Raw genomic sequence first — 13,184 nt, forward strand, 5'->3', positions numbered from 1 at the left:
GTGGAGTCAGAGGGCTCTACACTCAGTACCCACAGCTCAAAATTCAACCCCATCCCTCAAAACGCCCAAGCATCTTCATCTGCTACCGATTTCAGCATGGGATGATGATGTTTGGGAGGAATGAGCCTTGCAAAGTCCAATGATTTCACAGCAGCTGAAGTTATCCACAATGCTAAATGTAACTTGGATAAGAGTGCTCACACTGGCTATGGAATATGTCCATGAACAATGCAGCTGGACAGCTAATTAATAATGGCAATACTGTACCAGTTCTGCATATTAATGCTTTCCTTCTCTATGGAACATTCCTCTGCTACACCAGTATATTTCTACTCAAGATCATCACAGGAAATGTGCACATGGGCCTTGTCAGACCAGGCAGAATTAAACTGTGCATTTTCCAGCCCATAATTTGGAAAGCAAAATACCATCCTTGTCAGAGCAAAGGAGCTTCAATCACTTTGATCCTATTAAAAATATTAATGCGCATTATGCTCTGCATTCTACTGTTAGTAACTCCTCTCCAAATGAGTTGTAGATTAATGAATGTGTGATTTATAATCGTCTGGCACTGATGACACAGGACTTAAGAAAAACTGCAGTAAAAGGGAAAATATATGGAGGTAAAGAATTGCCATGATACAAGAAACACTACATATCATAAATGTGCTAACAACAAAATCCACATTCTGAAAGTGTTTCAAGAGTGAAGAGGTAATGTCATCACCAAAGGCAAGTTTTTCTCCTATTCTGTCTCAGTTTCATATATCTATTTCTAAATTGATTGATATGTATTGATACACAAGCATTTCCTCCCATAAAAACTTCTATTGTAAGAATCTCTGCAGCTCAGATTTTTGAGGGATGCTGGTGCCCATGAATTTCTAGCAATAAATTCACAAAATGAGCTGACTGAAAAATAAAACTGAATCTCTATAACTGCACTTTTCACACTCTAGGGTGACAGAGTTGTCACTGTACAACAACAAAAATGACACGAAATTACTTTCTTCATGTTGCATTACACTGTAGTTATTACCTAGAAAAATAATCCATTAAATACAAGTAGAAGCCTGCAAAAATGAGAATGGAGGGAAAAAGCCACAGAAAATCATTGTCCTCTGGTGTTAGATAACTATGATCCTCTTAAAAAGTGCCAGACCAAGGCAAAAAAATGGGAAGAGGGAGGTAAAGTCTTCTGTAGGCACATGAGCTTGTGAAAAGACAGCTTTTCATCACAGAGGGGTTTATTCAGTGTAAAGCTCAAGTTTAGTGTAGCCTTCCAAAAACTGACTGGTATAGTTGTGAATTGGCTTGACATTCTTTACAATGTTCATTAATTGTTTTGGTGGCCAGGACTTCCCAATCAGAGACACTTCCTGAAGAGCCCTTTTAGTGACTCCCACACTTCCCACTGACTTTGTGGAATCCTCAATTTCTGACAGCAAATTCAAGTTATTTCAGCCAATAATCAATCTAACAACTTCTAAATGAAGAGTTGGCTACCTCTGGTTTAGATTACTTCAAAGTAAAGCTGTTGTATTTGTTTCAGACTTGAGAAAGTCCTAAGAAGTGACCTGAATTTTGTAGGCTGAGCTATGAAACAAAGCATATGGTACATGCAGTATGAGTGAGCAATATTCACAATAAAAGTGGCAGAATGCTACCTGTACCTCTCGGTGGAGTTAGTTCAATCATGTTAATTTCACAGAAACCAACAGGGAAAATAGAAGGGGAAGTGGCATGGTAACAAAACCAATCAGACCCATCTGCTGCTTCTGAGCCATCAATCCCAATCATAAGATAGCCATCTGCTAACACCTTGGTAAAGAGAAAAAAAATTCCACATTAAATACCTTCAGCTGGCTGAGAAAGCTAGAAAGAAAGCATGCCATGTTTCAAGAGTGAAAGCAACTCTATAACAATGGAAGCACACTTAGAAGGACATTCAGTTGTAACAAAAACCCTCCAAATCTTGCCTGTCTCCAGGACTGTGAATACAACTGGTACATGTACCTTTGATAACTGCAAAGTTATGAGATCAACAGTTCCTTTTTCTGATCTCCAGTTTATTTTTCTTGTGAACATCAGCTCTACTTCTAAAGCTTTATAACTCAGTCTATTCTCCAGCTTGCAAGGATTTTCAGTACACCATTACTCAAAATCACAACCACTCTCTTCCCCACTGGAAAGGTTAAACAATTCAGCAAAGCTGCTTTTTACATTTTCTCTTTTAAAGCAGATTTCACATGGATTGGCTCCCTTTCAATCAAGCCAATAAAGAAGGACAGCCTTAAAATGTCTTCATAGACTTCTCCAAGTCAGCAAGATGAGGTTTGGTTTTGAACAGTTGCAAAACAGTTGGTGTAATTAGCAGAATATTTTCCTGGAAATTCATATAACAAATACATTCCAATTAAAGGCAAGGCTGAATTTCCAGAGATTAAAGTCAAATTTACATGAGCACATTTTCATAGCAGTTGTGTATAAAAAAATGGACAGACATTCCCCATTCACTGTGTGAAGGAACTCCACTAATTTTGGTTTGGAGCCTTTTGTTTCAAGCCTGAATCAAGGTTAGGGAAAAAGGATTCCCCTCTGCCTCACCAAAACACACATTTGCTTTCTTACCTTTCTGATAGTTGCCACACATATTGCTGAAAGGTTTAGGGGGTCTATAGCTTCCAATTTCATTCCTTCTTTAAACCACTCTCCAGCTGCATCAACCTCTTTTACCTAAAGAATCCCAGAACAACAGCAGAAACAAAGAATTGAATGAGCCTGGAACAAAACACAGCCCCACAGTGCCAAATCAACAGACTGAAATATCTGTTCTACCAGCTCTGCTTGTATCAGGGAGGTCAGATTGGAAAATAAAAGCAGAAATACTTGTGCTGGGCCAGGATGTAAATAGAGTTTCAGGTCTGGTTTACACACAACAGGACTAAAGGTCCTGAAGCCTGTAAAGATCGTTCTAGCTACTGAACTCACCTTCATAAATAAGTGTGGGGGTGCATCAAAATGTCCATCCTGTTTCTTTGTAATATCTACAAGGAAGAATAATAATAATAATACTATAATATTGTTCAAAAGTTTTGTTCAGAGCAAACAATATGCTTGCAAGTAGATAGAAATTCTGTATCTACTAGGATATTTATCCACACTGTATTGTACAAAAAAAGAGGAGTTAGATGTGAAGAAACCAGGAATTTGTGAAGCAGGGCTGTGATTCCAGGTATCAGCAGGAAAAATTAAGTTTACCATGCTTGAATTGTGCAGTTCAAGGTTTTTCTGCCTACAGTTTCCTGGCCTCTGTTAATCATTGAATCTTCTAAACATTACGAATCAGCCTAAAGACTATTGTAGCTTTTCACTGCTGTATAATATGTCAATTATCATTTTAACTGAAATTCCTGAGTGCAAGAAAATTAAAATCCTGGGCCACATGATATCATATTTTTAAATATCATTATTCAAGGCAGTTTAATTGTATAAACTGCTCAAGCCAGACTCATCCCAACCAACACCACCCACAAAACACCTCTAACCCAAACCAAAAACTCACCAGATCTTTTGAACCTGTGTCCTATACTTCGAGACCAGCCAATATGATGAATGAGTGGGCTGTACATATGGCACCAGAAGTCATCAGTTTTGTCCTCACTCTCCTCATACACCAGCCTGAGGCGGCCCCCGATGACGCTTTCCACCACCGCCACCCTGGTGCGGCACAGGTGAGTCTTGTCCACCACTTCCACCCTCATGGAAGTTTTGAATGGGTACTGCATACTCTCAGACACCTTGAAGCAACACAAACACATGCTGTAAGAATATCCTCAGACCCACATTCTGCAAGAATATCCTCTGGTTTTCCATATCCTGTCTATTAAAGCATAGTGTTGATGCACTCCTCATTTAATTGAAGGACTTGTTAATAAACCTGGAGAAGTGACACAAATTTTCTCTCTATTTTGTTGTAACAAATTATTTCAGAAAACTAAGAATAGATCCTACAATGCTTTAATTGTTTCAAGGTCATCCCTTAAGATGAGATACAATTCTCACTTAAGTTCAAGGAATTTTCCATTGACATAATGAAAGTTTGTTCAGTTGTTAACAATGGGTGAAGTTACCTTGAGAAACAACTTTAACAAGAAAAACCTCCTGAATTTTTGTTCTTGCTTTGTCATCCACTCAAAAGACAGCATTTTAAAAGCAGCATTAAAATACTTCATTTTAAGGCATGGAAAACAAACCTTCAACATAATTAAAGCTGGCCGCTTACAAAAGTATTTCTCAAAATACACAAAAGAGAGGAAACAGATGTTAATCTGCTTTGTGAAAATAGACTGTGTTTAAAAATCAGTCACTTGCCATTTTTATTACCAGCTCCCCAAAGGGTTGAGATTGTGCCAATTTAATTTGGCTTTTAACTGAGCCAATTTTAAAATAAAAATTAACAACTGCAGATAAGCTTTTTGGTTGTTTTTTTAAACATTACATGCAGTGTAAAGTAACAAATTAAGTCTCATATTTCTACTAAGAACTGTATGCACCATCATCTCAATATTGTTAAGTAAACTTACAGCACACTATGCAACAGCTGCCACACCTGAAGACATGACTTAGAAAGAAACCTAGTCCAGAGTAGGAAAAAAAATACTAAGATTTCAAAGTATGCTCTTTATTCCTTCTACATCCATGCTGTATTAACATATCCTGTTTCTTGAATATTTCTTGAAATAGTGCATGATAAAAATCATCCTGAATCAGAAAAATTCATTTTTCTTACTTATCACAGGGCATGGGCACTTTTCTTACGTATCATGAGCACTTCTGGGTTTTCTGTGGATTTTTTAAATGGGGTATTTTAAAATTAAATTAGACTAACTAGTTTTTATAGAAAGCTATTCTTTCTAGAGCAAACAGCTTTCCAAATGCATACTCACAAGTGTGGACATAACTGGAGAAAGGATTCCAAGGAAACTATACCTAAGGGAAAAAACTATTGTGTCTCCTTCACTGCAAGAGGAACTAATGTGCCACTGTAAAATATTTCAGTTCTTCACAGTGTGCCCCAGTTTTTTTACAGAACATCACTGCAACTGCATCAGCCTTACCTTCTGAGAAAAGTCAGGAGGAAGTGTTTTGGCACCAGTAAGTCGTTTCACTAGAAAAGCTTTCCAGTTTGTGTATTTGTGCTGGATGGCTGTTGCAAATGAAGGGGAAAAAATAAGCCACTGATTTTTAATTGTGCCCGTTAGAGACAATACTAGAGTGTGGAATATGTAAAGAAGAAATCCCAGATGACTATTAGAAGGCCTAGATGACAGTAATCACAAAAAGTCTCTTCAGAGAATGAATGCTACCCAAGATTAAATTTATGGGCCAGGGTAAAGAATTTTAAAAAGTATAAATAAAATCAGTGCACATTCCCATCACTGATCAGCCAACTGCTGCCACCCTGACCTCAAACGCTCTGAGTTGCATCAGAAGGGCTAATCCAAGAAAAACTTTCAGCATCAGTCAAGCTCTTAATTATCTAATAATTAAAATTATTAATTCATAACTGTTGAAGGAGTTCTTATGTAGAAGAATACTTTGATATCTGGGCCATGAACAACTTTAGTTTAATAAAGACACTCTGAAATCAGTCAGTGAGGCTCCTATTTACATACTTCGAGGAGGAACTAAGGGTTTCCCACTGGTTGCACACCAACCAACTGGGTGGATGTCAGACCCACAAATGTTGCACCAGAAGTCAAGACTTGAATCATTTTCAAAGCCTTCATATCTCAGCAGAGCATTGTAGCCTGAAACAAAGTATTAAAAAAATACAAGAATGAAACAGGATTATGAAATATGTATGAATATTTCTTGATCAATCATAATGTACATTTACACTGGGTTTCTAAATGTAATTTTTAATAGTAAGGTGTTTTTTGTGGCACATTTCTGGATGCTATTAATGCACAGAATGGATTACCTTGATAAATGCATGTATTATCATGTAAGTAAGTTTAAATAAAATTTAAATTCTTGAACTATAATCCTTTAGAAAATATAGATGAGAAAATTACGCACAGTATCTGCTTTTTCATATCTTAGATCTGTGACCTTGAATTTCTAACTTTTTACCAAGACAATGAGGCTTCTTGACAACTCTTATACAGTCTCCTATCTGCTCTGCACTGCTCTTACTGCACTCTGAGGCAATATTAAAAAATCCAAACCAAGGACAGATATTCTCAAGCATCACAGCAGCAAGTGCAGAACAGTGACAGCACTACAATGTGTAACCTGCAGGGTCTGCCAGCCTGACCAGTGTCAGCACTACACTCATCAGCTGATCACTGAAGTTTTGATCCCTTCACACAGTTCTTTTGATTATTTTAATTTCAACTAAAACACATTTACCTGCTAATTTTACAATTCCAGCTATCCAGAAGACTTTGGTAGGTAGGCTGCAGTCAGTGTTTGGAACCTCCACTCGCACTCCTTCTGCAATATCACCCCAGCAAGTCCCCATGGGTGCCTGTCAAGGTTGGGGTTAAAAAGTCATCAGTTCACCATGTGAAAATATTAATTTTTTGTTATCTGTCTACAAGCAACTTAAAAAGACATAACATTCAATATACAGATAACAAACATATGGTTAGAAACCACTGTTTCTATGAGAACCTACTTTGGCTTTGATTTGACAACTATGCACAATACTGTAATTGTATCCAGTTATTCCTGTGTATCTACTGAAAAAACCCCATACCAGTCCAAGTTAGGACAGCAGTTAAGTACAAATTGTACATTCTCAAAGGTCAGTTTTATTCTGTGATGTTTCAATTAGGAAGAAACTACTGCTGTTAGTAAAAATGGTGGAAATTGCTGTGCAATTCTACTTGCAAGAAAATCATGGTACCTGTAGCACAGACATGAAAACCTTTAAATTCTGCAAGTCAGGCATGCTGCTGGAAGAATGCCTAAAAATGACTTCTTTAATCTATTCTGATGATTTATTATGGTGGGGTTTATCACCCACTGGTTCACACTCTCTCAGAGGAACAGGCTTTCACATCACTCCATGGAGCAGGCAAAAAGAACAGAAAGCTCAGAGTGGCACCTTTTTAATGGACACCAGAAGGAAAGGCACAGCAAGATCCCTCACACTGTCCCATGTGAGGAACAGGTTAGGAACAAGAAGGAATATCTGCCTGATGAACTTGTAAGGGTTTGCAGAAGCTGGTGATAGAAGTTATATTTTATTTGCTAAGTCCAGAAGAACATTTTGTTGAACAGAGCATCATGAATGCCAGACAAAGATGGTATTGCAGATACCAGAAATGTACAGTGCTGAAGAACCTAAATTCTTAACAGTAACTCAACCAAAGTTATGTTGGTAACAAGCTAGAAAATGTCTCAGTCTGCATTAAACTTGAGACCACTCAGGAAAGAGATTCAGATTTTGGCTGTTTTATAACAACAGTCACATCAATTCTGAGAAATTCTTATCAGTTCAGAGATTACCCAGCTGTCACTGGGAGAACTGAAGGAGGGATCTTCTGGCTCTGCACCGTCTCATTTACAAAGCTCTTGGCAAACCCAGAGAACTGAACTACTCAGTGGGAATAGCCTGCAACTGCATAGAATTTTTGCTGAGAGCTACAAGTAAAGAAATGTGGATTAATCCTGAATGACTGAAAATGACAATATTAGAATTTTGCTGGCAATCAGCAATTGCCACTAGCAGCACTAGAAGCTGAAATTATCTTAAAAAAGGGAATGCCTTCACTAGTTGAAGTATTTGAGGTTATATTAGTTTTAACTCTTACAGGAAGTGTAAATATGCCAGTTTTCATTCTTGAAGCCTGGTCTCTTCACATTCTGCTATGTCCCATCTACACCAGTCTAGACCACAGAGCTCTCTCCTGCCAACTGGCAGGTAGAGAAAAATCCAACTGAAAAGATGGCTTATTTTCACACACAAAATATGCAGATACAACTTAAGTCCCATCTCATACTCACTTCCCTCTCTAAATTGACGTGTATATTTTTTAATTGAATTGGGAAACTTTTCAAGCGGCACATTTTAGCAAATTTTGTTGCCTGTATAGAGATACAGATGACTCCACACAATCAAAAATAACAGTGCTGAATAATTTCATAATCCAGCTGCACTCAATTGAAGTACATTTTACTGCCTGCTCATCTATTCAGTTGATTCAGAGAGAACAGTATATCCAAACACTTCTGACATCAACCTATAATGGAAATTTCATTTCTAGAGCGTGGATTGGTATAGACGGAAATAGCAGAAAGTTAAATTTGTCCTTGTCTGTGAAAACATTGGTTCTGCTAGTTCTCCTACACCAATCCATATGGCTCAACCCTTTCAAGAAGGAAGCCATCCTGTGCAGCACACTGCTGAAATGTCAGACAATGGTACTGTCCTGAGGGATGGTTTACAGCACACCTGCACCATCTCAGCCTCCTTCACTCATTAGGGATATCCTTGAAGCAGGAAGACCTGGATAAACCAGGGCTGTAACAGCCATCTTCACCTCTCTTCTGTCTCATCTGATTGATCAATCAATGTTTGAAGAGTGCTTTTAAAAACTCAAAATGCACTAGAGAAGTGTTAAGTCTTACTTATCTGCTGGCTGGAAGGTGACTGCAGTCTGGATTGGCATAGTGTGAACTAGCAGAACCATCATTTACAGGTAAGAACAAATTTACCTTTCAGACTCATGACGAAGAGATCCACTTCACATCGCTCCCAAACAAGGAAGAGCTGCTTCCTGGCTTCCTGCTCCGGGACATGACCTGGGAGGGCTCTATCTGTGAGCACCAAGGGCCTTCTCTGCAAGGTAAGGTGCAGTCAGGAAGGGCCTGTTGGACAGGAGCACCTCAAGGCCAACTATTCCCACGTACGCACCTGGACCAAGAGCTCACATTGCTTCTGTGCTTTCTGAAGGTTTTGGATGGCATCAACACTGCCATGATCCCAGACTTTAAATTAAATCAGGATTTTAATGGCAAATCCTGATAGTGATGCTATCAACTCCTGAGTTGTATGGAATGCTGAAACCTCGTGTGTGAGCAGTGGCCCAGCATCAGGTAGTGTCAGAGGAGAAAACGTGCAAAAGGGCTGAGACAAAAACCTTCAAAGCAGAGCACTGCCACCCAGTGTAGCATCCTGGAAATGTTCCCTTAAATCACTGGATATCGTTTAAAAACACAAGAAATCAAGAGAAAGAAAATATTTTGGCTCAGGATAAAATTCAGCAGGAAGAAAGAACTTTAGGAAATGTGCCTCTCACCAGAAACAGAGTGAAAATAAATAATTGCTCTTAATTGTGCTCTTAATTCAGTAAGTAGTACTGAAAAACAACTCAAACCACTGTAATTTGCTTTCAGTTGTAGGAATGGTTTGAACTAATAAAAGCACCTATAGAAAAGAGTAAGTGTTTAGAGGAGAAAAAGTGGAATGCAGGTCAGCAGTGAGCTCACTGTATATGACTAAGCCATAACTCAATATTAAAAACATTAAATTGAGTTTTTGTCCTTGCAGCAGCTACTGCTGTGTGCCTGATTAATGCAATATGACTAAATAAAAAAGAGGCTGCAAGGTGCACAAATAGGAATTCTGGATTATCTTGGGCTTCCTGTAGGACACCAACCAAAGCAGTTCCCCACTTCAGTTTACTGAATGCTGAAGTCATGGGCATGGCCACTCCATTGCTGCTGAATTTCATTGGTGTTACTCAACACTAAAGTCTGGAATAAAGGTAACATGGAAGCACAAGAAGTACATCAAAATACTTTGAAATTTTTATCATAAAGAGAAAGAGAGAGAACTTCCCAAGAATTAGATACTTTAATTCTAAAATGTAACTGTTTTAAATTGAAGAAATAGCTTCCCAGGAAAAAAAAAAACAAAACCAGAAAAACAGATGTGTAAAATGTGCATTGGACCTGAGATACTGAAGTATGCTAGGTTATCAGAAAAAATAATTAAAAAGCAAAATCTCATAGCTCCTAATTCCCTTAAACTTTCTTTAATATTGATCCTAATGTTCCCTGTCAAATACCCATACAGATACACCCAGAGTAACCAGTAAATTCAATATATTTTATTGAATAATGCATTTAAGGGTAGATATGTCATGATTTTACTGTCAATTCAAAACTTTGGTCTTGAGCAGAATAAGCTTTATGCATTCCATCACACACATACAGGTGCATGAAATCCATAATATGGATGGTAAACAAACATCAAATAATACAAACTTTTACAAATCAAAGCAATACAGTACACAGAAAACAGCAATAATCTTCCCAGAAAGGCAAAAAGAATATTGTTTAATTATCAGTGGAGAGTGGGACAAAGAGAAGGATCTAACAAAAAAGCACTGATGTGTTTTTCAGATTCTGACTGGTTTAAATAATGTATTTTTCTAAGAAATAAATACATTAAGGTTTCATGCAAATCATATCCTTATAACACTAACTCATATCCACCAAAGAAGTAGAACTCTCCAAAGAAAACTGCAGGATTCACATTTTACTTGTATGAAAAAGGAAATTGAGGACAGAAAAACAACTTTCAGGCTACTTGGTAGCACTGTTGCCATTATCTGGTGAAAATTTTCGAGGTACAAGGTGACCATGAGTGGGGTCTTGGTTCACTGGGCAGCTGAATGAATGAAGCAGTGAGAAAGGACGACACAACTCCTTTTGATAAAATGTAACGCTGGAGCATGATTTACAAGTGACCTGACAATTGTAGCTGTCTCTAACAGAGGATGCCACCCATCCTGAGACATCTGTGGATACAATAGCACAGCCCATGGTATCAAATGATGCTTTTTGATATGGATTTATGAAATCACTCATTACAGATACATAGCTGTGAAAGCAAAGTGCAAACATGCTGACCCAAGCATGTGGAATTTGATACAAATTCCCCAAGTTCTCCTAAGGCAAGGCTGTGTTCTGGGCAGTAGCTGAGACCTCTGAGCATAAAGGGTACTATTCACAAAGTGCCAACTGCCAGGAGCCCTCAACTCCCACTGCTTTATGAGTTGAGAGGGCTCAGCAGGAATTCCTGAGCCAGAGAGAAAATAATGTCTCTTCTCCCTCACAGACAACTTCCATGAAGCAAAATGTTTGTTTTGATTACAACTTTCAGCACATAATTTCAAGCAAAACAAAAAATTTGTAATACAGAACACTTCAACTTCTCAAATTAAAAAATATGCTGAGAAAACACCTTCTGTCAAAGCTTTTACTTAAGAGACAAAGTACTGACAATATTTTAATTGCCAGTCTAAAGTCTTATTACTGGAATTTTACAAACACAATACAGACAGATGGCGCTAAGTATTTCTCCCAATCCCTAATTTCCTCAGTCATTAAAGAATGTCTTTTTTGTCTGAAACTTTTTCAACTCTAAAACAAAGAAAACTTTTTAAATTTCAGATTTCTAAGCGGTCTTCATTTTTTTCCCCATACTAGACAATCAGCACCACTGACAGGGAGAATCTGACTAAAAATTAAGAACCCCCAAACCTAAGTATGTAATGAAAAGATCAACCCAACACAATGGAACAAGCCTGACAATCTAAAAAGCTTTTTGTAACAGTTTTCAGTACAGCTTGACTTGGTTGGTTTGTTACTCTGCAGTACATGGGATGATTTTGTGACCTGAACATAAGAAAAACAATTCTCAAGTGTGGAAGAGACTTCCTTTTTATTTATGAGAGTGTGTATATGATGAAAGTAACTGATTGTATTCAGAATGGTTTTAAAGGAGAGATAATTATCCAAAAAGTAGTCATACTCACAGTTGTATTTCACAGATCATTAAAAATATTTGGATATGAATGTTTTGGAAAAATTAATTCAAGAACTTTCACGGACTCACTCATACAAACAAACACAGAAGGAAAGCACAAACTGAGAAATACTCACGTGTTTAAAGCAGGTAACAGGAGCTGCTGTAAAGCTATTACTATTGATGTAGTTACCCCAGCTGAAACCTTCCACAGGGACAGCTGCTAAGGGAAAATTATTTCAGTTAGGAAGCTGCTATTGAGGCACAAATCTTTCAGTGTTTTTCTCTCTGTTCCATTTATATGCTGTTACCTGCTTTTGTCTTTGCCTGGTTTTGTAAAGTTGCTTGGTACTGGGCATATGCTGCTAATTTAGCCACTAAAGGCTGTTTTTGTAGAACTTTAGACTTCTTTGTTGGAGGCTTACCCTAAAAAAAAAAAACCCCAAAAAAACAACCCAAGTAAATAACATCTTTCTAAACTCCCATCAGGAAAATTCCACAGGTCTGAAGCTATCTTTGGCAGATTTAAACTAAAATTAGAAGTACACAGAGACTAAGTATCACACAACTACATGTATTACAAAATGAATTTTAAAAACAGTAGTAAGGAGTGTCCAAAAGACAATTTTTGTACTATCATCCCAACTTGAACAGCATTATAGATTCACTGTTTACCTGAAAAAAGGTATCTCTTAAAAGTAGGTAAAAAATGAAGAACTTTTAATCCAACTTACAGCAATGCAATTTCTTGGCATGTGTTGCAATGAATTTGAGACAAGGTGTAAAGACATTTCTTGACATTTTTCTGTCTTTTCTTGACTATTACAAACATTTATTTGATTAATATTTTAACTCAGAGATATATCTACTTTGCAACTCTATGAAAAACCCTTCAAGTTACCCAAGAAACTGATCTGAAACCATGCAGCCATCTGTACAAACCCCCAATTTCAGCCCCAGGGATGACAGGAAGGATGTAAAGAAAATGGTGTCTGTACCACTACCTGAAGCCTGGCCAGAATGCTGGCCTTCTTGGAGTTGGAGGAGTAGCTCCTGGAGCAGGACACGCTGCAGAAGCGCTTGGTTTTAGAGTAAAAAGCGTCCCGGACACCAACCATGCCACACATCTCACATGTAGCTAATCAGAGGAGAGAAAAAAGAACCCAACATGTTAAGAGTGGAGTTAGAACTGCAGTAAAGATTCATGAAGAGGATAGAATGAAAGTCTTGGAGGTGGTACCATGGAATAGTTTTGGAAGTTTTCCTGTGCAACTTTCTTTGGGGTCAAAAAAATTCAGAACACCACGACTAATACCAGTGAAACACCAAGAACTTCAAATTCACTGGTGAAACA

At 37.8% G+C, this 13,184-nt stretch overlaps 1 protein-coding gene across 8 annotated transcripts in view; it reads right to left on the reverse strand.

Annotated features, from left to right (window-relative positions):
• Nucleotides 1-13,184, reverse strand: part of MBTD1 (mbt domain containing 1) — a 34,123-nt gene that overhangs the window by 12,169 nt on the left and 8,770 nt on the right. For 3 of the 8 annotated variants that reach the window (XM_033076572.2, XM_033076580.1, XM_033076579.1), the window contains 10 exons: nt 12,832-12,968; nt 12,142-12,256; nt 11,968-12,053; nt 6,418-6,535; nt 5,679-5,813; nt 5,121-5,209; nt 3,566-3,800; nt 2,992-3,047; nt 2,632-2,736; nt 1,668-1,821 (listed from right to left, as the gene is read on the reverse strand). In XM_033076572.2, coding sequence (XP_032932463.1) covers nt 1,668-1,821; nt 2,632-2,736; nt 2,992-3,047; nt 3,566-3,800; nt 5,121-5,209; nt 5,679-5,813; nt 6,418-6,535; nt 11,968-12,053; nt 12,142-12,256; nt 12,832-12,968 — 1,230 coding nt within the window. The remainder of the gene's footprint in view (nt 1-1,667; nt 1,822-2,631; nt 2,737-2,991; nt 3,048-3,565; nt 3,801-5,120; nt 5,210-5,678; nt 5,814-6,417; nt 6,536-11,967; nt 12,054-12,141; nt 12,257-12,831; nt 12,969-13,184) is intronic. The other 5 variants (XM_033076573.2, XM_033076574.2, XM_033076576.2 and 2 more) reach the window with 5 other exon arrangements.

This window comes from Catharus ustulatus, chromosome 20 (assembly GCF_009819885.2).
Source record: "Catharus ustulatus isolate bCatUst1 chromosome 20, bCatUst1.pri.v2, whole genome shotgun sequence".
NCBI classification, from domain to species: Eukaryota; Metazoa; Chordata; class Aves; order Passeriformes; family Turdidae; genus Catharus; species Catharus ustulatus.